This window comes from Gallinula chloropus (genome assembly GCF_964237585.1).
Source record: "Gallinula chloropus genome assembly, chromosome: 20".
In the NCBI taxonomy this organism is placed as follows: domain Eukaryota; kingdom Metazoa; phylum Chordata; class Aves; order Gruiformes; family Rallidae; genus Gallinula; species Gallinula chloropus.
The window spans coordinates 5,671,798-5,695,074 of record NC_140105.1 but is presented as its reverse complement, the minus strand read 5'-3'; the positions used below and the strand labels follow the sequence as shown (position 1 = coordinate 5,695,074).

The 23,277-nt window shown below is 47.9% G+C and overlaps 1 protein-coding gene across 2 annotated transcripts; it reads left to right on the top strand.

Moving 5' to 3' along the window:
• On the top strand, window positions 1-22,270 carry EXOC7 (exocyst complex component 7). 2 transcript variants are annotated; one of them, XM_084273695.1, is made up of 21 exons: window positions 1-62; window positions 860-925; window positions 1,960-2,144; window positions 2,744-2,849; window positions 3,331-3,553; window positions 4,769-4,936; window positions 5,979-5,990; window positions 10,733-10,825; window positions 11,804-11,872; window positions 13,178-13,323; window positions 13,636-13,788; window positions 14,423-14,521; window positions 15,096-15,158; window positions 15,480-15,546; window positions 18,997-19,062; window positions 19,775-19,895; window positions 20,304-20,399; window positions 20,690-20,753; window positions 21,272-21,313; window positions 21,491-21,624; window positions 22,016-22,270. In XM_084273695.1, exons 1-21 carry the CDS (start codon window positions 3-5, stop codon window positions 22,116-22,118), a joined length of 2,136 nt encoding a protein of 711 aa, XP_084129821.1. In that variant the 5' UTR covers window positions 1-2; the 3' UTR covers window positions 22,119-22,270. The 2 variants fall into 2 exon arrangements, with proteins under 2 accessions (XP_084129821.1, XP_084129822.1); XM_084273696.1 differs by lacking the exon at window positions 11,804-11,872.
• The last annotated feature ends 1,007 nt before the right edge of the window (window positions 22,271-23,277 follow it).

The following is a 23,277-nucleotide window of genomic DNA, read 5'->3' as shown; positions in this document are numbered from 1 at the left end:
GGATGATTCCCACTGAGGAGGTGTCGGCCCGCAGGCGGGAGATCGAGGACAAGCTCAAGCAGGTGGGGCTGGGCTACGGGTCGGCTGCGGGACCTGCCCGGGGCCTGCTCCTGGGCCCGCAGTCCCAGTGAGTTGCCTGGGAGATAGGCTGGGAGCTGGCCTGAAGGTTCCCCGCCCGGCCTGGGAGAGGCTTGGAATCCCTTAAGGGCCCGGTTACCCCTCTCTGGGACTGGCAGCATCCCCAGGCTCCCGTCAGGGCCTCGGGTGCCAGGTGTTCAGAGTCATGGGATGTCTCTGCGCCCCATTTCGGGCCTGAGACTCTCCTTTCAGGGTCTGGTAGCTTCTGGGGGCTCTCCCTTCAGGTCCTCAGATGCAGGCTGTGAGGCCAGCCCTTGCAGGCTGCAATTCCTTCCCTAGCTCTGGGCTTCAGTGGCTTGAAAACAGCCCTTGGTGGTTGTTTTGTATTGGCTGCTTGAGTTCATGGCTGTGTATGGGGTTTGGATGGTGCCTGTGCATCACCTGTGTTGCACTGCCATGGGGAAGTGTGTGGTCTGAGTCAGTGTGCCTCTGTGTAAAGGTGTGAATTTTATATTATACTGTGACTTCAGCGTGGTAAGGCATGGGGTATTGTATGGAAATGACTAATCCCTAAAAGCCTCCCATGTTATATGTTATGTGTTTTGCACCTTGGGTCAATTGCTCTGATTTGTATTGAGAGGTGGTATATGACCTCAACTTCAGACCAAACACGGTTTGCTGCAGTGTTTACCAGGACTTGTAAAAAAAACTACTTGTAACGTTTAGCCCATTAAATGCTTAGTGTTCAGAACTGGAGACTATTTTTTCATCCTACTGGCAGGAAGAAGAAACTCTGTCCTTTATCAAAGAAAGCCTTGAGAAGAGTGACCAACTCACAAAGAACATGGTAAGAGGTCCTTGAAGTTTATTCATGATGTTGCTCCTGGTTTCCTTTTTCTGAGGAGGATCTGCTTTTGAGGCTGTCACTGTGCCCAACTGAGGACTGCAGAGTAATAAACCACTTGTCCTGCATCTGTGTTTTACATTTCAGTGGCTGGGCAAAATGGAAAACTGATGAATGTTTCAATCCTAAGCATTTTTTTTTACCTGGAGAGATGAAGGGTTCAAATAAGCCAGTCAGTGGCCTTGTCTCTTTAAAGCCTGCCCTCTCTCTTGGGAAGAGGTATTAATAGACCCCAGTCTAGTCTGTGCAACAGCATCGTGTTATTGCTTCATGAAGGCAGGTCTTGTTTTGAGTTTATTTTGAGAGTGCTCCATTTAAGAGGTAGAGAGTAATTATGGTGCTTTAATAGCTTTTAAGCCCTCAGCTAGTGTCCAGTTTTGGGCTCAGCACTTTAAGAAAATCACAGTGGCACCACCAGAGAAGAGTAGAAAACGTAACACAGGAGTGAATCTTGAAACACCTTTTGGCCCAGAAAATGTGATGATGTTCAGGCACCCTCTGTGAGCTTGCTAATGTTTTCCACTTTTCAGGAACAGTGTTGCAGTCACTCCTAAAAACCAGGATGGGAAAGAAGTTTCATGCTGTAGTGGTTCTGTTCCTTCATGTTGTGCATCTCATGTTTGGGTTGGAGTGAGATGGAGCAAAGTGGCTGCTGGTTTACACCTTTGTTGCTCTTTTTACTGAGAGCACCTCCAGACAGTTCCTATGGGCTGTCAAATATTTTTCCTTCTTAATACTGCCTTGGAAGTTTGTTTTCACACTTACAAACATTTAATCCAGGCTTGGCCCCTCTCTGTATAGCAGGTGATCTGTTCTGGGATTATTAATAGAAGGGTGGGCATAGAGGTATGAAACAGCCCACCTAAGGGGTAGCAGAGCCCAGAAAGAGAAGCTAGGACCTGCTCTAACTACTACCCTACTGTGTGGATCCATGTGGAAGGATGTCCTTGCATCTCTGTTTCTCTCTCGGCATGTAGGTTTCTATCCTCTCCTCCTTTGAAAGCCGTTTGATGAAGCTGGAGAACTCCATCATCCCTGTCCATAAACAGACAGAGAACCTGCAGCGCTTGCAGGAGAATGTGGAGAAGACCCTGTCCTGCTTGGATCACGTCATCAGCTACTACCATGTGGCTAAGGATACGGAGAAGATCATAAAGGAAGGGTGAGTTCAGGACCTAGACCTTGCTGGGTAGCTTCATCCTGTTGGTCTTCTCAGACAGAAGTAGAAGCTGACTCCACGCACTCATTGTAGTGTTCCTTGTACCCTTCCCACACTCCTTCCCACCACCAGTCCACTGGAAAGCTCCCTGACACAACCTTTAGTAATCCCTGGAAGGCAAAGGCTGCTCAGACTTTGCACTGGTGTCTCTTCTTTCCTCTGCCCTTTCCCTAAAGATTCTTTCCTGCCCTGTTGCTGCATCCAGGATGACTCAGAACTGTTCTGGCACCAGTGTTCAGCTTTCTCTGGGGTGGGGTGCGCAGCTTCCTCTTCCTGCCCATCATGGCTTGACTGGGAGAGGAAGGCAAGGCTGAGAGTCTGTGCTGCACAGTCATTAGTACTTCTGCAGGTCCTGCATGGATTGGGTGTTCTGTTGTGGCATTGAGTGTAGGCAAAAGGGAATCCCATGATCTCCTCCTAGTTGAAGAAAAGAGAATTGACACTTTCCTTAATTTTATCCTGAAATTGATCTGGTGCTTTTCTTGTTTTCTTCTTTCTTTGTTTCTTGGGGAACTACTTCTTATTTTTGCTTCTATTTTCAGCCCCACTGGGAGGCTTGAGGAATACCTGAATTGCATGGACAAAATCCAGAAGGCGGTGGAATACTTCCAGGACAACAATCCAGACAGCCCAGAGCTGAATCGTGTGGTAGGTTGTGAGTCTGGAACCTGGTGTGGGTGAGAGGGGGACAGACATAGCCCTGCCACTTGCCCTCTTGCTGTGAGAGGCTGAGGGGGTTTGCTGTGTGCTGAAGAAGGTGTTTGGGTTCTGTTTCAGTCTGCACTCAGCAGTGATTTTGCTTGTGGTGTTGTGCTTTCCTTGTGCCAGTGGGACTTCTGAAAGTGTCTTGTGTGTGTGGTGGAGTTGATTGAACCTCCTCCTGAGCTCTTGTCAGCTCTTCAACTGCTTGAGCAGAATGGGAGATCTGTTTAAATCCCACTTGAAAACTGAGGAACTCCCAAGTGTTTTCTTATTTAATTCACTGTAAAAGTCTCTTAGTTACACTCGTTGTTGGACTTGGAAGCACGTGGTGCTTGGCAGTGGTTAGAAACGCTGCAGAAAGTATGTTGTGCAGAAATACCCGTGAGTGAGCGATTGCAGAAGCCTTGTGCTGGTCCTCCTGTGCCAGAAATCCCTCTTTGAGAGGGGCAAGGAGTCCCTGGAGTCAGAGTTCCGCAGCTTGATGACACGCCACACGAAGCCAGTCCCCCCAGTCCTCATCCTGGACCTGATCAGCGGGGACGAGGAGATGGAGCCGCAGGAGGAGATGTCTCTGGAGCACCTCCCGGAGAGCGTCCTGCACGACATCATCCGCATTTCCGGCTGGCTGGTGGAAAACGGCAGGAACCAAGGTTGGTAGTAGTGCTGCCTGTGCTTCCCTTGTAGCTCTGTGTCAGGCAGGTGCTCTCCACCTGCTTCCCACTTGTGGTTGAGAGCACAGATAGGGTGTTGAGGGTTGTGTGTGGTGCTGCACAGCTTGGCTTGTAGATCACACGTCTCCAGGCACGGAGCCTCTGCCCAGGTGCTGCTGAGGCTAATAAACCATGCAGTGCAAGCAAGCCAGAGGCTCTCTTTAGTGGCACCTTTCAGGTAAGCAGTTCAGTCACCTATTTAAGATTCTGCCTTTGGGTGGGGGTTGTGGTTTTACAGTGGTTTTAGTGTGGTTTGTCAGGTGAACAGAATGATCTGCTGGTTGAGATGATGAGAGCAAAATCTGTAAATAAAGCACAGATTATCTTAATGGATAGTCTGTCCTATGGCAGAAATCCACTTCACTCGCCTCAGTTGTGGTGCTTTCTGATGGAGCTGAGGTATTGTAAATGTGCAGGGCACTGGTCACTTATTCCCATCTAGGAACTATTTATAAACAGAATGTTTTCTGTTAAATGTGACCAAGGGCAAGAGGGAAAGCACAGACTTTCTTCAGTCAGTACATGTCTCTCATCGTTCCTGTTCTGCAGCTTCAAAATTGAATTGAATTAACAACTTAGTAGTCTTGTTACAGGAACCCTGTACTCTTACATACATAGAGCTACTTGAATCACTCCCACCTCAATGATTTAATTCTGACTGGGGATTACTCTGCTCACTAAGTATGAGGAACAACTTTAAAAGCTTCTTAAGAATTTTTCTGTGATCAAAGGCAACTCAAGCATGCATAGCATACTTTGTTAGCCAGTTTGTGTTCTGCTTTCAAATGCTTAACCTCATTTGGTTCCTGAGTGCCCTGGATCCCAAGAAGTGTATAAAGTCTCTGCTGCTAGAAACTGAGCATTTGCATTGGCAATGTTTTGCAGAAGTGCCTTCCATCAGCTCCATGACTGATGTGCACTTGGTGGCAGTGCACAGAGTGAATGTGTGTGGTGGGATGGCTGGAATGAATACTATAGGGGAAGGGAGAAGTCTTGAAGAAAACAGGAGAAGCCCTGGGAGGGGAAAAACACTTGGGGTCTCACAGCAAAGCTCGTCAGTCCCCTCAGGGGCACAGGGTGGTTCAGGAAAATGTTTCTTTTGCCATATAGTGTTCCCTGTTTGCTGATAATCTTATTTCTACCTTGTCTCCTTAGATTTCATGACTGTTTACTTCCAAATCCGCTCTGTCCAACTTGACCGCTCCATCAAGGGCCTGAAAGACCATTTCCGTAAGAACAGCTCCTCCACAGGGGTGCCCTATTCTCCTGCCATTCAGAACAAAAGGAAGGACACCCCCACCAAAAAGCCCATCAAGAGACCGGGTGAGTGCCTAAAGCAGTGCATCCCTGGACTGTGTCCCCTCTCACTTGGGTAGCCAACACATATGTGCAGGTCTTCTCATTGCTGAGACAGCCTCTGTGTCCAAAATGTATCTTTAGGACAGGAGCAGGGGTGGGATTTTGGAGAGATACAGCTCCTCTTTGCCCTGGATTCAGCACTGAGGTTACAGACACTTTGTTTATCAAATCATCGGGTCTGTTCTCTGGGCAGTGTGAAGGGAGCAGAGAGGTCCTGTATACAGGGAGAGAAAAGGCCTTAACAAAGGAGATAAGTAAAAAGACACCCAAGAGGGCTCTAAAAGAAGATTATCTGAGAACACTTGTCCTCAGCCTTGGAATATGGAATATAGCCTGTGTGACATCCTAATAGCAAACTCAGATCTAATAAAACACATCACATTCATCATTAGTTATGAATAAGTGATTATTATGCTAGGAAACCAAGAACTTGCCAGGAGTCTAGATGGGGACTGAGTAGATGCCTGTGGAAACAAGATCCAAAGTTGTCTCAATTTGGGAAGGGCTGTTAAAGCTGTTTTGCCTCGGTCTGTCTCTGGAAGAGGTCTGAATGTGGCTGGTGGGTTATCCCACCTCTCTTCACAATGAAGTTTTGCTGCATTTTCTGCAGCTGGTGAGGCTGGTCACTCACCTGCATCAGGAGCACAGAGCTGGAGTTCCTGTCTCTGAAACGTGCCATCTAGTGGGAGCATGGCCTGGAGGAGGGCCAGCAAAAACTAGCAGCTGCCTCCCACAGCAGCACACCGATGTTGTCCTTCTGTGTGTCACAGCACTTTGTTGTCTCCTCTATAATAATGATGAAAAATAATCATTTTTCTGTGGGCTAAATACTCCCCCACCCCAGTATTTTTTTTTCTTGTGTTGTCCAAATAACTCTTGCTGGGTCCTGGAACATAGTAAAACTGTGGGTAGGGACTGGGAATGGATGGGATGGGCAGAGGGAGGAAAAAATATTACCCATTTTAATTGTGTTGTGTTTATTTTTATAATCCTGATGTGAATGCAGTCCTCATCCCAGGTAATGTGTGTCTATGTGTGCGTGTGCTGGCCCTCGTGCTCACTCTCTTTACTTCTGTGCGTGGAGAGGCTTTGCTGGGCCTCTTGCTAAAGCAGAGGGTGTGCCTGGGATATTTGGAGAGGGGGGGACTGTCTGGGGGAGGCTTTGACATCCAGAGGTCACCCCTCTGGTCTTTTTCAAAACAATCTGTGCCATCACTGCTGTGCCCTGGAGCTGTTCCTGAGAGCTGATATGTGAGTTGCAGTTGGTGAATGCAGTCAGTCTGTGCACTTCAGTGGATTTTTCCCTGTCAGCAGAGAACCACCTGACAAAGAAATGTCTCACCTTGCACTTGACTTTTCTTTGGAGTTTCACAGGTAGTTACTTGCAGAAGAATTTACTCCCTGTGTTGGGACACCTGTAGAGGACAATATCCTCCTGCAAAGGAGAATTAGCTATGTTTAAAATTGCTCCTAAGCATGATGGCAGGCATGATGGAGCCTTCAGCTCCTGAACAGCAGCTCTTGCCCTACTGCAAGATTGTAATAGGTAAAAATTGGCTTCATGTGGTTCAGTAGCTCTACTGGGAAGGTGCCAGAAGGGGATCTGTAGTTGAACCACAGGGAACTCAAGTTGCTGATGCTTCACATTTGGTCCACATGTCTCTGTTCTCACCTAACACTGAAAAAATCCCTGGATTTTGATTACCATCAAGTCAGCAAGGTTTGGGGGAGGCCTGGCTATAGGTAAATAGAGATTGAGGAGGGTTTTTTTCATAGGTAGCTTTTAAATCATTAAGATTAAATTTTTTTGAGCTCAATAATGAGTCCTAGATCTTGGATGCTCACGTAGAGAGCACAGAAAGGAGGCCAGACATTTAAGAGCACAAGCTTTTGTTCGTTACAAACTCAGCTCCTACAAAATGGATGCATTTGGGCATCTGAAATTACTTGTAATGATGAATGTCCCACCTGTGGATTACCCAGGAGATCTGTTGCCTCTTTTTGCCCAGTTTAATTGGTGTTTGTGAGATGAGCCAGGTAGGAGGCACAGAGCACAGTCTGAATGCACTTACAGAGCTGACAGTACGTGGAGGAAGGAGCGTTTCAGATCATCCATTGGGGTATTGTTAATCCCAAGAAAAAATAGTTCCTAATTTGTCCTTAGTCTCCTGTGAACAAAGCAGACAACCAGACTGCAGCTCTTGAAGGACAGGGATGGTTAACTCTCATATACTGGCCATCTCTTCTGGCTACTAGATTGTACCAAAGTGAAATTAAGTAGGGGGAAAATAGTATTTAAGCAGAGATTCCCCATCTCTTTTTCTGCAGTTCTATCAGCTTTCAAGGACAGCTCATGAGGTGGAGCCCTAACACCCTCTCCACACTGGCACAGTGACCCTCTTTGTAGCAGTATTCATCTGGTGGTGTTTGATTCCCCTGATTTTAGCCTTTGTTCAGTTATGGACAAAGAAGATTTATTTCTCTCCTGTTGCTTCAGTAAGTCAAGTCAGACAAGGGGTTTTCTTACTGTTCCAACAAATGACCTGATTTCCTTAGTCCTTAAGGAAGAATATCCCAGTGCACGCCCCAACGCACACTTTAACCTGCTGCGAGGGATGAATAACAAACTAAATCTGATGTGCTGTAACCTCTTTACCCACAAAGCAGAGCACAAGAGAAGCTACAGCTAAAGGGAAGGTGAGGTATTAGGGACAGAGTAACAGGGGCAGAAACAGCCCCCTTTTCCCCCAGTACTATAGTGGATTTTGGAGAACAAGCCGCATATCCATGTATTGTTTCAGAGGGACTTTATCTCTGTTACTGTGTGATTTGTTGGTGTTCCCTGTACCTTCCTCTGGAAGCCAGGTGTAGTCAGATTCACAAATGCACATAAAATATGAAGGTGATTGCTTCTTTGTGATGCCTGTAGACCTGGTGCTCTTCTCTTGGCTTGAGAGCAGCAGGTAGCTCAGAAGCTCAGCAGTGCTGGTGAAGGCTAAGGCTGGAAAATGCTGGTAGGAGCACCCAGCCTGGCTGCCTACAAGTAAAAGCCAGAGAGTTTGAGTCAGTTTTGTAGATTCCTGCAACTGGTGCTTAAGAAAAGAAGATGTATTGTCCTTCTACTTGGTTGGAAAACTGTCTGATGCAAGAGAACAGAAGAATGGTATAGAATTGGAAAACTCTGCCCAAGACCCACTTTATTTAACAATTGGGCCACAGGAGCAAAAGATGCAGATGCTTTTTGACCTTTGGGGTTTTTTGGGGCCCTTTTCAAGCTGTAGGGGAGCCCTGTTCCAGTTTACTTATTGTTCCAGTTTACCTAGTGATGAGGTGCTACCTCAAGGCAGGCTGCAGAGTCTTTGTGTGGCAGAATATTCTTCCCATTTCCTATAGTGATCGCTGCCTGGCTTGAATGTGATGTTTTCATTAGCAGCTGGAGCACCATCCCATCTGGTTTGTGAGCTGCCTAATAGGGAAAAACAATCACAGAACAAAAGCGTTTGGCTTCCACTAGAAGCCATTAAAGTCTAATTATGATTGCTAAGTAAGAGGGGTACAGCAGCACTGAAGTGATGCCCATGAACACTCCATGTGTGTCAGTGTAAACACAGGTAATTGTGCTTATGCAAATAAAATGCAGCAGAATTGTTTCAGCTCTCATCTGAGAAGCAACTGTCAGGGTGGGCCGTGGAGACATGCATGGCATGCCTGTGAAGTGAGATCCTGTTGACAACAGCCACAACTGTCTCCTTGGTTTTCACACCAATTTACCATCATTTTTATTCTTTTTTTTTTCTTTTTTTTTCTTTTTTTTTTCCTACCCCTTGATGCTTGAAAGTGGGAAAGGTGAAAGAATTAGTACCTGGGTTGAGCTGCTCTGCACTAGCTAGGCCATGGCAACAGCAGTAAGGAAGAACTTAGTGTGTGGCTCCAGAGCTTGCTGCAGCCCTGCTTGCTCAGGGGAACTTGCTGTTATGCCCAAGCTCTTAAGGTTTCTGAAAGTAGCTAAGTGGAATTGTTGGGTGTGAAGAGGATCAGGAAGCTTGGGAGTTTAGCATAGCCCCCTCATTTGATCATATGGCAGAAGCCAGGAGCAAATGTATTGGCACAGGAAGGGTGCAGGTCTTCCTACCTCCCTGCTATGGGTCTAGAGGGAAGATGTTTCCTGATAGAAAAAAGTGGCATATGGATATAATTTTTTTTCCCCTCTACTGAGTGGTTGAGAACACTCTGAACTGTTAGTGTTGGCTCTGAAGCTTTACAGTTTAGGAACTGGCTTCTGTTACTTAGTAAGTGTACCAGGTTAAGACAGCTCAGCAATTTGGTGGGAGCTTCTTGCTCCTTGCTCTTCCCCATGCACTATCTGGGGGGCTGACGTTTGTGTTCCTCTTCATCCCTTTGTGGGATAAAGCTGTCCTGCACCCCAGGATGCTGTCCTGCACCCCAGGATGCTGTCCTGCACCCCAGGATGCTGTCCTGCACCCCAGGATGCTGTTCTGCAGCAGCATGTACTTGGGTTTCCCCTCGGGATAGTGGTGCTCAGCATTTGGGCAGCCAACATTAATTCCCAGGCTGCACTGTGGCTCAGTTACTGGTGGAAGTAGAGATTTCCTGCATGTTGGAAGGATTTATTACTTTAAAGCAGAAGAACAGTGCTTAATTTTGGCAGCAGCATTGGATCCTTCTTCACTTACTCAGCCCAGTTCTCTTTCATCTGGGTCTCCTATAGAAACTCCTTCTACCTTCCCAAAACTTTCTGTTCCCTGTCGTGCAGGCAACAGCAAAGCTCTGCTGTGAGAGGGTGTCCATGTGCTCATGATAATTGTAGCTTGCTGCATGACAACTAACCTTTTAATGTGGAAACAGTGCTTAGTCTTCAGTTGTCTCATTAATGCTTTGTTTTGTGCTTTCTAGCTGTATATCCAGCATTGACTTTTGTTCAGTTCTGTCTGGTTTTTGTGTGTGTTGAGTATAAATCTTTTAACCCACTGTTATTTTTTTTTCCCATGGTTTTAGTTGATTTGCAGTTCCTTAGAAGAGGGAGTGTCTTGGGGATTTGGGTGACTTAATGCGAGTTAGACATGGGTGGGCAGCATCCATTATTGTGTGATTCCTGTGATGGGAATTGCTCCTTGCAATTACTCTCTTGACAGAGGTTGTCACCCTTTGATTGCCCCCTGTAATACCAGAGATCATTCCTTGGCTTGGCTGTGGGGCTCCTGATGGGTCTACTGCTGAGCATGCTCAGAACATGTCCCTCAGAAAGACACCTTCTTCTGCAGCTCTAACCCACCAGCTGCCATGGTGGCTCTGGGGACCAGGCAACATGCTGCTGATCAGGGATTGTCTGCACTGCAGAGCCCTGCTTCCACAGCTGAGGGGAAACAACAAACCTTGTATGTTTGGATGCAGAGACCCCCTTAAATAAACTCACTACAAGGAAGGGTGTTTTGTTGCTTCCCTTCTATGACTGTGTTGTCTCACCCAGCAGTGCCACCTCACCAAACTGATTTGAGCCCTCCCTGACTGGAATTCCCCCACCCCTTCCCTAAGCAGGGAAAAAGCCTGGAAGTGCCATTGTACCTGCACACTGGGACATGAGCTTGGGGGTCACGTTCCTGTACTGAGCATGCTCATTGGTGCCCAGCATCCTCTTGCTGGGCCCAGGTGACTTGCTGGTGGAGGGCTGGTGTTCTGGGTTTGTTTCCTTTCACTCATTTTCTAGGTCTTCTTGTCTCTTCTCTCTGGCTCTGGTGACAGGCACGATCCGTAAGGCTCAGAACCTTCTGAAACAGTACTCTCAGCATGGTCTAGATGGGAAAAAGGGGGCCTCTAACCTCATTCCTATGGAAGGTAATCACAGCTCTAGCTACTTCACCCTTGAGTTTCTCTGTGTATCAGTCTTGCTTTTCCAGGTGGGACTTCCATTAGCCCGGTGCTTGGTGGACAGCATTGGATAGGTACAGCTGTCTTTGGGAAAACAAAACTGGTTTTCTTAGTTCACTGTCTGAATTTCAAAGTCTCCATAAACATGAGTACAGGTGGAGAGGAATGTCACCTTCAAGTAGTTGACCCACCATAGTCATCTGGCTAATGGAAGCTCTGCTCTGGTAATGTCTGCTTGTGGTGTTTCTGTTTTTCTTTTTGCCTGGACTTTGATATATCCAGTTTCCTAGTGACCTTTCCAAACCTGATGCAGAAGTGTTAAACCACAGCCAGCTCAGTGCATCGTGCCTGAACACCTCCTCTGTGGAGACCTACCTAAGTGACCATCTTCGGTATTCTGATCTCTTCTGCTCATAGAAGTCTTACCAAATAAAGGATAAGAGGTCACTTGCTTCAGTGTATCTGTGAGACCTTTCTGCATCCTGCTGTGTATGAATCCAGAGTAGATCTCTTCAGCACCTACACTGTAGTCTACTAAAACCGAGGTGGTGACTAACATCACTCACTTAGGGGAGAAAAAATTCTCAGTGCTGAGCAGGAGATTGGCTCTGAGTTTGGATTTGTAATGCTTGTGGGCATAAATTGGACTTCTGATGCCTGCTGTCCTATTCAGAGCTTATGGCAGGAGATTGCAGGGACACCTGTGGTCCAGCAAATGACTTAACTCACACTTCTCATCAGGTTTCAAAGGGTTGCTAGTGCTACATAGCCCAACAAAGGGATTTGGTCAGGTAGCATTCCTGGGACTGTGTAGGGAAAAAAAAACAGTGTCCACCAGATCAGATAAGCCAGGCTTGAAGCAGCTTCCAGCCAGTGTGAGCATCCCTGCTGTAACCACCCTGGATAAATTGCGCCTTCTGTTTGTGCCGGCTGACATCTCACTAGGTCATGAGCATGATTTACGAGTTAAACACCTTTCCGATACCCTGAGCGACAAGCATGGGCCGGCTGCTGGTAAGTACCATGTTGTGACTTCATAACAAGCTGGCTAACATCCCTTCTTTTCAGCATGTTTCACAGTAGTTCTGTAGCCAGTGGCTGTTCATCTACGTGGGCAGTCCTGGAGCATGGGCCTTCTCTGGCTAAGAAGCTCTGGCTCTTCTCAGTAGAATTCACTCCTACTAATCCTACATGCCCCAAGCCCTCAAACAGGGAATCCCAACTTAGTCCAGCCAAAGACTGGTGGCCACCGTGCTTGAAGGGCCCTTATCTATAGGTAGATACTGGCTTGTTGGGTGAAGCAAACAGGGAAGTGTGCAACATGCAGCATACAAGACGTGGGCTGCCCTCCACCATAGGCAGCCTGGAAAACTGCATCATGTTTGAGTGTCCCCTGCTGACCTTAAGTTTTAAAAGATCAACCTGAGGGACCTGTCAGGGCAGGGAAGAATTGGTCCTTTTTCCAACAAAAGTTGCAGATGTTTCTGGGAGGAGAGAAGTAGCTTAGAAAAGGCCTCTCTGTGTAGTCTTGCTGTCCTGTAGTGGTTACTACAGGGGTCTGAGTAATGCAGGATGGTCTGAGTCTGTCTGCCTGTGTCTGTCCTACTGACACGTCCAGCTGGTGTTGAGCCCTTGTGTCATACCAGCACCTCTCATGCCTACCATGCAGGTTCTTTGCTGGATCTTTGAGACATTTGTATGCTAGGACTCAAACGTTTACATTTGTCTACAGCATTGTGTGGCAGGTAGCTCACCTACCTGTGCTGATATTCCTGCTTCATAGGATTTAAATGTTCATCTGCCTGTTTGTTATCTTCTGCTTCTGCCTGTGGGAAGAGGCTGGCTTCCAGGACAGCCTTGATTTCCCAGAAATGTTGATGCAAAATGGCAGCTCATCATCTGTGAGATGGATGGAGATGAAGTCTAAAAATGCAAGCAGAGATGTTGAATAATTCACCTCAGGTCTTCCTGAGTTTAGTACTCTGTGTTCAAGCCCTTGATTAAATTTAGCCTGTATCCCAGAAGAGTTCCAAACTTGCCTTCTATCATGAGGCTGGAAAGATCTGGTGTCCTGATGTGCCCATTCCCTGAAGTGCAGGTGACTACCTGCAGGGTATGCATAGCTTCCCATGCACGAGCCCAGGGGGCAGGTTTGGCAGAGAAGGTGATTCTTGTTCTCAAGGATGAGTGCAAAGCCAGAACTGCCTTTTCCAGAAGAACCTTGTGCTCCTTGTGTGAACCAAGGCCTTGGAGTGAGCAGAGCTGCTGGAAGCTCAGTGTGAGTTTTGTTTTCCCCTTAAAGCCATCTTGCCCTTACAGGGAGGGATGACGTCTTCGACATCGAGATCGATGCGTACATTCACTGCGTCAGTGCCTTTGTCAAACTGGCCCAGAGTGAGTACCAGCTCCTGACAGAAATCGTCCCAGAGCACCACCAGAAGAAGACCTTTGATTCTCTCATCCAGGTCAGTTGAACCTCTCTGCTTGACATCTTTTGTAAAGGATACACACAAAGTTTTATTCCCTTCCTCTTTGTTGAGAGGATGGGGGTTCCACCACCTGGTGTGGGTGCCCAAGAGCACCACCGCTGCCAGGGTTGTCCTCCAGGACCCGTGTAGGGAACCAGGGCCAGCCCAGACCCTGGGGAAGATGTGTTCAGAGTTGCTCATTGATCCATCAACTAAATTGACATCTTTAACAAGTATCTGGCATGGAAACCCTTGTGCTGCCTGGGCAAAAGTATGTTGCTTCCTTCTGACTGTCTGGCTTTGTTGCAGGAGTCGTTAGATAACTTGATCATGGAGGGGGATAACATTGTGTCAGCTGCCCGGAAAGCCATCATCCGACACGACTACTCGGCTGTGCTCACCATCTTCCCCATCCTTAAGCATCTCAAGCAGATGAAGCCAGAATTTGACCAGGTCTTGCAGGTAAGCATGATGGAATTTGAGAGGGTCCTGTGGCTTGGTTTGCCTGGAAAACGTTTTGAAAGGGTGATCACAGTGTCTTTGTTCAAAGTCATGCAGCTTCTGTCCTCCAGCACGGACTAGAAGTGACACGGATCACAGCAGTTCTGACCTTGTGCTGGACTGTCTACATTATTCTGCTGTATACATGGCCCCTGAGGTGTTCCATCTCTGGTACTGTTGAACTTAGTTTAGATTGTGCTCATTGACATCTGGAAGGTCGAGTACTCTGAGAAGAGCCTGTTTGGACCGTGCCACAGTGTTCCTCAGGTATCAGATAGGGCATCCAGGTTTAGGAGGGCTCTTCTCCATCTGCTTCCAGCTGGTGACTGATGCACCAAGCTTCTGTATGGGGTACTGTGAGAGGAAACATGAGAAGTAGCAAGTCCTGGTGACTGTAGGATCACAACATCTTCTCTTCCTTGCTGACTGAAGAATGCAGGGTTTCACATGTTGTTGATGGTGCTGTAAATATCCTCATGGCACATGGGGAATTGTGAATGAGATGTAGGGGTAGACCATCAGGTTGGGTGGGTGCTGAATGAAAGTTCAGATGCTGATTGTTTTCCTTCTCTGACCTGTTGTGGGACTATTCCAGGGAACTGCAGCAGGCACTAAGAACAAGCTGCCAGGGCTGATCACTTCCATGGAGACCACTGGTGCAAAGGCACTTGAAGAATTTGCAGACAACATTAAGGTAGGATTCTCCTCAGTGTTCTCTCTAGCAAAATCAGCAGACATGGAAGAAAGGTTTCCTGAGCAGTTTTTCTGCTTTCCCTAAGGCTACATGGTTTCAGAGTCAGCAGGGCTGTGCTTCCTGGATCGCTTTGGATGGTCAGCTGCAAATACCAAATGCTGGGTGCTGATGTCAGATCCAGGAGGCTTCTGCCTAAGATCTTTAGCTACAGATAATGGTATGAGCTTCCAGGTGCCAAGTCAGAATTTAATCATACTTAGGAAAGTTGTTGGTTTGAAAACGTTTGGAGGACTCGGGTAACTGTCCCTGTGTAAGGTGGGCTTGGTGGATGCAATGCCTGCGAGGTGAGCTGCACTTTTCATGGTCACACACTGAACAAACACCGGTGGTCCTGAGCTTCTGGGATGTGCAGGAGCTGTGGCTTCTGAGCACCAGGAGATGGCGCTGTGAGAGTCAGGTCTGAGGAGGAGAGGCTCGATAAACAAGCCTAAAGCTCACTTGCCACAGCAGTTGTGTCGTAGATGCCTTCAGTTCCCTTACATGTTTCCCTTGTGTCTCTCTCTTCCCTTCTTAGAACGATCCGGACAAGGAATATAACATGCCAAAAGACGGGACAGTTCATGAACTCACCAGCAATGTATGTGGTGATGATTTTGAACCCTCCTTTGTCTAAAACAGTCTCTGAAGAAATTTTTTTGAAAAAGCAATTGGGAAATTTGTTAAGTTGTCTTGTATATGGGAAGGACAATTAACCAGCTTCCATGGTGAGATCAGCTAATTACCCTTGCTCAGCCATGCTGTGTCTGTGCGGGTGAGACCCAGCAGCTCAAAGGAGTGCAGTGGTTTGTTTCTTGGAGGCTTTTAAGTGTCTGAGGGCAAGCAGTCCTTCATGATCCTTCATAGCAGAGCACAGGAAGTGCAATGTCAGTTGCTGATAATGTCCCTCCCTTGCTTCCAGGCCATCCTTTTCCTACAGCAATTGTTGGATTTCCAGGAGACGGCAGGTGCCATGTTGGCATCGCAAGGTACATGCATGGAGCTTGTTTGGGCATGCAGTTCCTTCCTCAGATTGTCTGGACCTCTTCCCTAAAAAGATCAAATCTCAACATGCACTTTGAGCTTGTCCTCCTCCTCCTTCACCCTGTGTGTGGTTTGTCTTGTCCTCCAATCTGCCATGACCACATAATTGGTTATCTGGAGAACTCCAGGGGATGCAGAGAGTTTTCCTGCTGGCCTTCCACACTTGCTTCTTTCAGGTACTCTTTGGATTGTTGTGGTATCAAGAAAGGATGTCTTAACCATTTAGCTTCAGATCTTATTCTGGACTGGTCCTCTGTGGCTGTACTGAGTGAGGATGGTTGGTCCAGTTGCGTTAGCTGTAGCTGGGCTCTGTGTTGATGAATTGTCGCATTTCTCTGCCTCATCCTCTGGTCAGAGTATAGCAGGAACAGCAAGAATATTCTCCTCAGCATCTAGCCATGGCCAGGCTTGGACCCCTGAGCTACTTGTGTGCCACATGCCCTAACAGAGAGCCAAGATTTAGCTCTGCTCTCCAGGATGCTAAAGAGACTAGTTCCAGAAAGAAGTGTGTAAATCATAAGCTGAGGACTGCTGCCTCATGTAATAGGATGCTGCTGCTTATCAGCTGGAACATGGTTCTTGGTTCTGTGCAGAGCAGCAGCCTTCAACCTTGGTAGACCTCATGCTTTCTGATAGGTCAGAGTAGAGCAGGCTTGAGAGGGGGACAGCTGGAGATTCTGGGGGTGCAGGGACTCAAGGACACACAGGCCACTGACAGGTGTTTGGAGAGGGTTAGGGAGTCCGTTAGGAACAGGGGAAGGGAGCCTTATAGCTGCCTTCAGACTTCTATCTGCAATTCCTGCTTGGAAAAAAATCTGCTGCTTCAAAATTAACTCGAGATAGGATGTCTCCACTGCTTGCCACGTCTCCTCTGGTCACTGCCTTGTGCCCTCTCCACTTGCAAGCTCAGCGTGCTCAGAGCCTCCCAGACCTTGACTCTTTCTCCTTGTTGGAGAAACCATCTGTTTCCTGTGTCCTTTCCTGATGGTGATAATCAGCACTGGTGTTTCAAAGTCTTGACCTGTTGCCACAGAGATCTGTCACAGGAGCTGATTGAAAAAGTAGCATAGGCCTTTTTAATTTTTGTATTAGTCATAAGCAAAATGTGATCATATCAATGACACAGGAGCCATTTCCTTTTTAATTGTGGCTTGTTGTCCCATCAGGTATAGAGGAATCCTGCTGTGTAAAGACAGCTTGAGACAAATGCCTCTTTGCAGTCTGTTCAGTTATTAAAGCTGGAAGTCAGTGTCACTGTCACAGCTCTGGTAACGGGCTGTAGCACCTCAGAGCCCTGCATGAGAGAACCCACAATATGAGTACAGTAAATCCTGTCCTGCCTGCAGTCTGCCCTTGGGCACTGTCCTCTTTCAGGTGTTACTGCTCTGCCAGTAGTGCTGTTCTCATGCAGCAACAGCTCTGTCACTCCAAAACCTGTGCCTGGCTCAAGACAGGGCACCCACGTGGGGCAGAGCAGCTCTTGTTTTGAGTGACCCTGGTTACTGAATGTTGGTCAGGCTGTCGTCCCTGTCCAGCCATGGACCTGACAGCACCGTAGAGCATGCATCACCAGATCAGGGCTCATTCCATCAGTGGATTTTAAGGGGGAAGATGCTTCTGCAAACAGGTATTTGCTTTGGGATGGTGACTTGCCCCCAAGGGTGCCTCTCTACTGACAGCTTCCAGTTGCTAGTGAAGGTGTGGGTGTCTGCAGGTTGGGTTAGGTAACTCCCACAGTGATCCCAGACAGTGGGAGATGCACACAAGTTGTTTCTGAGTGGTAGCAAAAGTTGATCATGCAAATGCAGTGATGTCAGTCCCTTGCTCTTGCCCACTGAATGGCTCAACAGGGCCCTGTGTTGCCATGCAGGGATGCTATGGGGGAGAGTCAGGGTGGGATGGCTTTGCTCAGGTTCCTGGGAAGGTTATATGGGCCATACAGTTTATTTCAAGGACCAGTGAACTGCTCCTGGCATGAGGGGAAGCTTTCCTTTGCCTTGAAAGTGGGTTTGAACTGATTTGGAATGAGGTATCTTGCTAAATACAACCAGTGACTGTATAAACAGTGTCTCTGGCAGGGGAAGGGGTTAGACTCTGCCTTTCCTCTGTGATCCCCATCCAGTTTGTGGTCTCTGGGGGACCCCTGCCTGCTCTCCTGTGTAGCTGTCTGTGGCTGCTCTGTGTTAATATCTGCTTTGTTCTCAAAGGGATGGTGGTCTCTAACCTGTCTTTTTGCACTTTGCATTTCTTTTTCTCTCTCCTCCCTCCCCTTTTTTTCTCTGCTCTGCCTAATCTTTGTAGTTCTTGGGGACACATACAATATTCCTTTAGATCCCAGAGGTAAGCAGACTTACCCACACGTACCTGTTCATATTGCCTTGGACCCTGGTGATGTATGTTAATTCTTTATCCTCCAGAACTGGTAAATAAAATAATTGAAAAGGGAAGAAGGGGAGGGTAAGTAACTCTTGCCAGTGGGCTGGAGAGAGTAGGGAGGGCTTGTCACCAGCAGACAATGAGGGGATGCCACATGAGCTGGAACAGGTGAAAGACACTCTGATGGCACTGAAACCCTTTGGCACGGGTAGCACATTGGCCCAGCTGGTATCATGCTTCATCCCTTGTGCTCTCAGCTCCTTATTGTCCAGCTCCCAGCAACAGGAGCCTCGAGGCCTTTCCCATGGTGTGCTTCTGAACTCAGACCACCAGAGCTCAGCCTGCCTGCCAAACTCTCTGGTGGGGGGAGGAGGAAATAGCCACCCCACGTGTCCCATGGGACCCGTGCCCACAAACCCTTGAGGGCAGAAAGCCACCTTCTGTGCATAGAGAGAGGAACATGTGTGAGCCCAGAGTCATTGCTTGTAAGGGCAAGCTCCCATGCTGGCACAGTCCCTAGTACAGAGCCAAGCAGGCCCTATCAGCAACCATGGGGATGGCTGAAACTTTCCAGAGCCCTTCTGCTTGTTTCAATAACTGTTGTGTGCCTGCTGTTAACAGCTCCAGCTTGTTTGTTCTCTGGCTGGCAATTTCTAGTGCTTACAAACCCTTTTCAGGTGGTGGGGGAAGGATGGGGAGGGTGTGCTTAATGACTCTATTTCTGATCAAGTGGATGTTCTCTGAGCACTAGGAAGCAAAGGGGAGATTCCTGCTGGGGTGCTCAGCACTTGATGCAGATACAAGGATTGAAGGGTGCAGAGCTCTTCCACCCTCACCCTGGATAAGCTGCTGACAGTCAGCACTGAATCAGGGAGCTAATGTCACTGTTGACAGGAGCTCTGCACTAATTCCATAGCAACAGGGACGAGGCATGTTTGAGTAGTGGCAGGCTGGCCACACATACTGCCCCTTCCCTGTGGCATGTTAACTGGCCTAAGACTTGTTGTTTTTTTTTCCAGAGACCAGCTCTTCAGCCAGTAGCTACAGTTCAGAGTTCAGCAGGCGGCTGCTAAGCACATACATCTGTGAGTACTCTGCACACCTTCCTGTTCCTTCCCCATCAGCTGCTCTTTGCTTACTTTGTCCTTGGTTGAAGAGTATGGGCTGTGTCTCTTACTCCCTGTGATCTTTCCATGTTTGAGCTGGAGTCTGATGGGAGGAATAGAAAAAAAGGGCTGAACTGGGAGTTTCAGGCTGTTGTATTTAGCCAGGACAAAGCACGGTGCAGCAGTGAGCTGTGCTGCAGAGCTTTTGTCATCAGGTGCCTTGGACCACTCTCAGCCTACAGAGGCTCCCAGCTGCCAAAGGGGGAGGTCTGTACAGTCTCCATCTGTGTTTAACAGTAAAGTGAGTTCACAGTACTGACTTGTGATGGTCTGTTACAACAGGGATCAGCTCCTTCAGCTGCTTTGACATCAGTGCTGGCATCATGGTCAGGCTGTGTCTGACCATGCTGATCCTGAACTTATCCTGAACACAGAATGCAACTGTATTGCCAGTTTCAACAAAGGCACTAGTTTGCAGAGAGGTTTTTGTGACATGATGAGGAAAGACCTGTGTAAAACATGTAGGATTGCTGGCTGGACAGGACTGTACCCTTGTCTGTACATGCAGTTGGGGCTGTGCTGTTTGCTTTGCCCTGGGCTCACAGTGACAGTGCAGAGTGCTTGGTTAGGATTGCCAGTAATGAGAGGCTTTGGTGCAAAACCTTTTGTTCTCTGTTTTTCCCTCTTTAAGGCAAAGTGCTGGGCAACTTGCAGCTTAACCTTCTTAGTAAATCCAAGGTTTATGAAGACCCAGCTTTGAGTGCCATTTTTCTGCACAACAACTACAACTACATTCTGAAATCTCTGGAAAAGTAAGTGTGTGACTGGTACATCTCCCTGAAGTCCAGGCTGACTGCAAGCACAGTTTTGGAGCAGAGCTCTGCGTTGAGTGCATTTACTTGCTGACCTGTTTTGTCTCTGCTCTTTCTTCTGTTCTTGAAATTGGCCTTTTAAAAGCCTTGTGCTATTCCAAGCATCACATTGCACAAGGGTGAAAGATAAAAGCATCAGAGATGAGGTTGTAGAGAAACCTTTGATCTTGGGAAGACTGAGGGCATGGCTTTAGAAAGTAACTTGGAGTCGCTTATGTCTCCCAGTTTGTGCTTTCAAGGTCTCTTGTGTTGTCAAGGGCAGAAAAATACTGGTTGATAGGGGCTTGAAATGTTAGCACCCTGCCAGCAGCTGGCTCACATGCTTCTTCAGGATTTCTGTTCTCTCAGGTCTGAGCTGATCCAGTTGGTAGCTGTGACACAGAAGACGGCTGAGAGGTCCTACCGGGAGCTCATTGAACAGCAGATCCAGACCTACCAGCGCAGGTCAGGTGACAGCCTCTGCCCTGCCCTTAGTTCTGTCAGTCTGAGAGCTCCTTGGGAGCCTGTGCTGCTGGAGCAGTGGGAGAGCCTGGCCTAAACAAGAAATTCATCTAAAACCAAAGCCAAGGATTTTGGTTTCAAATTAGTTAATTTAGCTTGGGATGGGGTCGCTGTGGATAGTTTTTGGGTGTGTATTGTCTGGGGTGGCCTTTGGGTCGTGGGTGAAGACATGATGTTCTGATGGGACATGAGTAACTCCTCATTGCCTCCTTCCTGTCTCTTTTCACGTGCAGCTGGTTGAAGGTGACGGATTATATCTTGGAGAGAAACCTGCCCATCTTTCAACCAGGAGTGAAGGTGAGAGGATGGATAAGGATGGTTTTGAGATTATAGAAACTCACAGAAACATCTCTCTTGTCATGTCCCAAACTTTCTTTCTCTTTCATGCCAGTACTGCTGTGCAGAGTGAATACTGTGGCTGGAACAAGGTGGAGAGCAGCACTGCCTTCTCATCTCCCCTGCCCCAGATTCACACAAGTCTCTTTATCTCTCCTTCCATTCTTATATTTTTCATGTAAGCAGATGCTTCTATTTTGGCTTCACAAAACCCTGACACCTTCCTTTAGAAGGGACTGGGAGCATAAAGAAGTCTATTTTTATATCTGTCCTGGATGAAAATTACCCTTGTTAAACCTATTTCATATGAAAGCCAGTTGCTGAATGCAGGGTGCACTGCTCACTGCAGCTTTCTCTCCTCCCAGCTTTAGGTGAGGGAATTCAAGCAGAGTAGATAGGATGTTTCTTACACTGCCAGATGCTGATGTTGGAAATTTATTTCTGGAAATGAAATAAAATCCTTTCCCTCCTTGTTGCAGCTCAAGGATAAGGAGAGGCAGATGATAAAGGAGCGCTTTAAGGTAAGGAGGTGTTAGGTGGCGTAAGAACAGCCTCTGGTTGGTTGGGACAGACAGAACAAACATTTAACTGAGCAGGAGACCCGTCTGTCGGTGGTGAGCAGTGTGGAGGGGGAAGATCAGGCTCAGTACAGAGGTGTGATTGCAGGCCAGGCGTTCACAGGGTTTTGCTTTGGGCAGGGGTTCAATGACGGGCTGGAGGAGCTGTGTAAGATCCAGAAGGCGTGGGCGATCCCGGACATGGAGCAACGGGACAAAATCCGCCGGGCACAGAAAACCATAGTCAAAGAGACCTACGGTGCCTTCTTGAACAGGTGACGATCTCTTGCAACACTGTCCTCTCTTCTGTGGATTTACTGAGGCCTTGGGAGACTAGGGCAGCCTGAGCTGAGGCATTTCCCTGCTGTCTTGACTTACCTTCTCTACCTTGTGCGCTAGAACATCCCCAGGCTGAATTCTGCTAGTTGTGAATGTCTGCTGTCAGAGTGAGTGCAGATGTTCTAGCTAGCACAAAGCTCTGAGCCACCCTGTGCTATTCATGTAAAATTCAGGAGACCAGTTGTGTCCAGATGAACTTGCTCCCTCCAAGATTTCCTGTCAGATTCATGTGTTGGAGTGGAGCTGATTTGTATCAGAGGAGGGGCCGGTGGGTGTCTGTGCTGTGTGTTCAACCCCCTGTCACTCAGGGATTGTCTTCCTTTGCAGATACAGCAATGTGCCCTTCACCAAGAACCCTGAGAAGTACATCAAATACCAGGTCGACCAGGTCGGGGATATGATTGAGAAGCTGTTTGACACATCGGCATAAATCTCCAGCTGCTGTGTACTTTCCAGCTGCCAAGTACAAGTCAGCACTCCCTCAGCAACCTTTGGGACTCCCTTTCCTTCTCCCCTGCCCTATTGTGGTGGGCAGGCTGTTAAACTTGTATTTATCAGATTTATAAACCCATGGGAACACTACCTCCTGGCTGCCTTTGCCTTCTTCCAGGGATCCAGAGCAAAGGCTGCAGTGCAGACCCTTAGGTTCGTGTCTCTTCAGGCCTGGGTTTAAATGCTGATGCTTTGATGTGCAGCACATGTGGCAAGTGTGTTAAAGACCAAAACCAACCAAACAAGAAAGTGCCCCAAAACCAAAGCTGCACCTATAACATGGGTTTGTTCTGGTATGTTGCCCTTCTCTTTAGGGCAGGACTCTGTAAAGCTCTGAATGGTGCTGCCTGCTAAGTTGTGTGGGATCCTAAAGGATTTTCACCTCGTTACTCCTGACTGTTCCTTAATTCAGGATCCTGTGGCATGGTGGTGCCTGGCTGACCTGTGTTCTAGTTACATACCAGGGATGTTTTACCCCACAGGATCAGTAGTGTTTCTCTGTTCTGTGTGAGGCAGGCTGGTGCCATGATGGGGCAGCATGAACCAGAGGGAGCTCCATGGTGTCCTGAGTCACTGTGGCTCCTCACTGACCTGAGGCAGAGCCTGTGTAGAAGTGCTCCCATGCTGATTTCCACAAAGCACCTGCTTCCCCCTCACGCCCCTACTTTTGTCTCTTGTCATCCTAAACCTGACACATCTCTTTCCTGCAAGCAGCCAAGTCCCTTCTCTTCATTTAACCCACAGGCATCGACTGAGAAAAGTGCTGCTGTCCTGCCTGCCCTGGAGTGACAGTGGCAGGGCTGGGCTCTGCCATCCTTGCACCCAGAGCTGCAGAGCAGGTCTGTTCTGCGGTGTCTGGCTGAGCAGCTCCAGCTCCCACCTCTGTTGGGGGATCTTTTCTATTATTTGCCCATGGTAACACTTGAAGTCCAGGGTTTCCATAGAGCTGGGAGTGCTCACAAATAGCTGCCTCTTTGCAATTTGGAGCAAATCCATTATTCACCTGAGCTGTGTTTACAGGAGCTGAATGTATGCTGGTGTCTAATTAGCCCAGCAGTGGAAGAGCCCTTGTGTTGCTGCCTCTGGCTCTGCAAGCA

Excerpts from the sequence above, each read along its gene's own strand:
- EXOC7 (XM_084273695.1), top strand. The coding sequence starts at position 3 with ATGATTCCCACTGAGGAGGTGTCGGCCCGCAGGCGGGAGATCGAGGAC. Across the intron at positions 3,554-4,768 it reads GGAAAACGGCAGGAACCAAG|ATTTCATGACTGTTTACTTC; the intron begins GTTGGTAGTAGT and ends TTGTCTCCTTAG. Across the intron at positions 10,826-11,803 it reads TAACCTCATTCCTATGGAAG|GTCATGAGCATGATTTACGA; the intron begins GTAATCACAGCT and ends ACATCTCACTAG.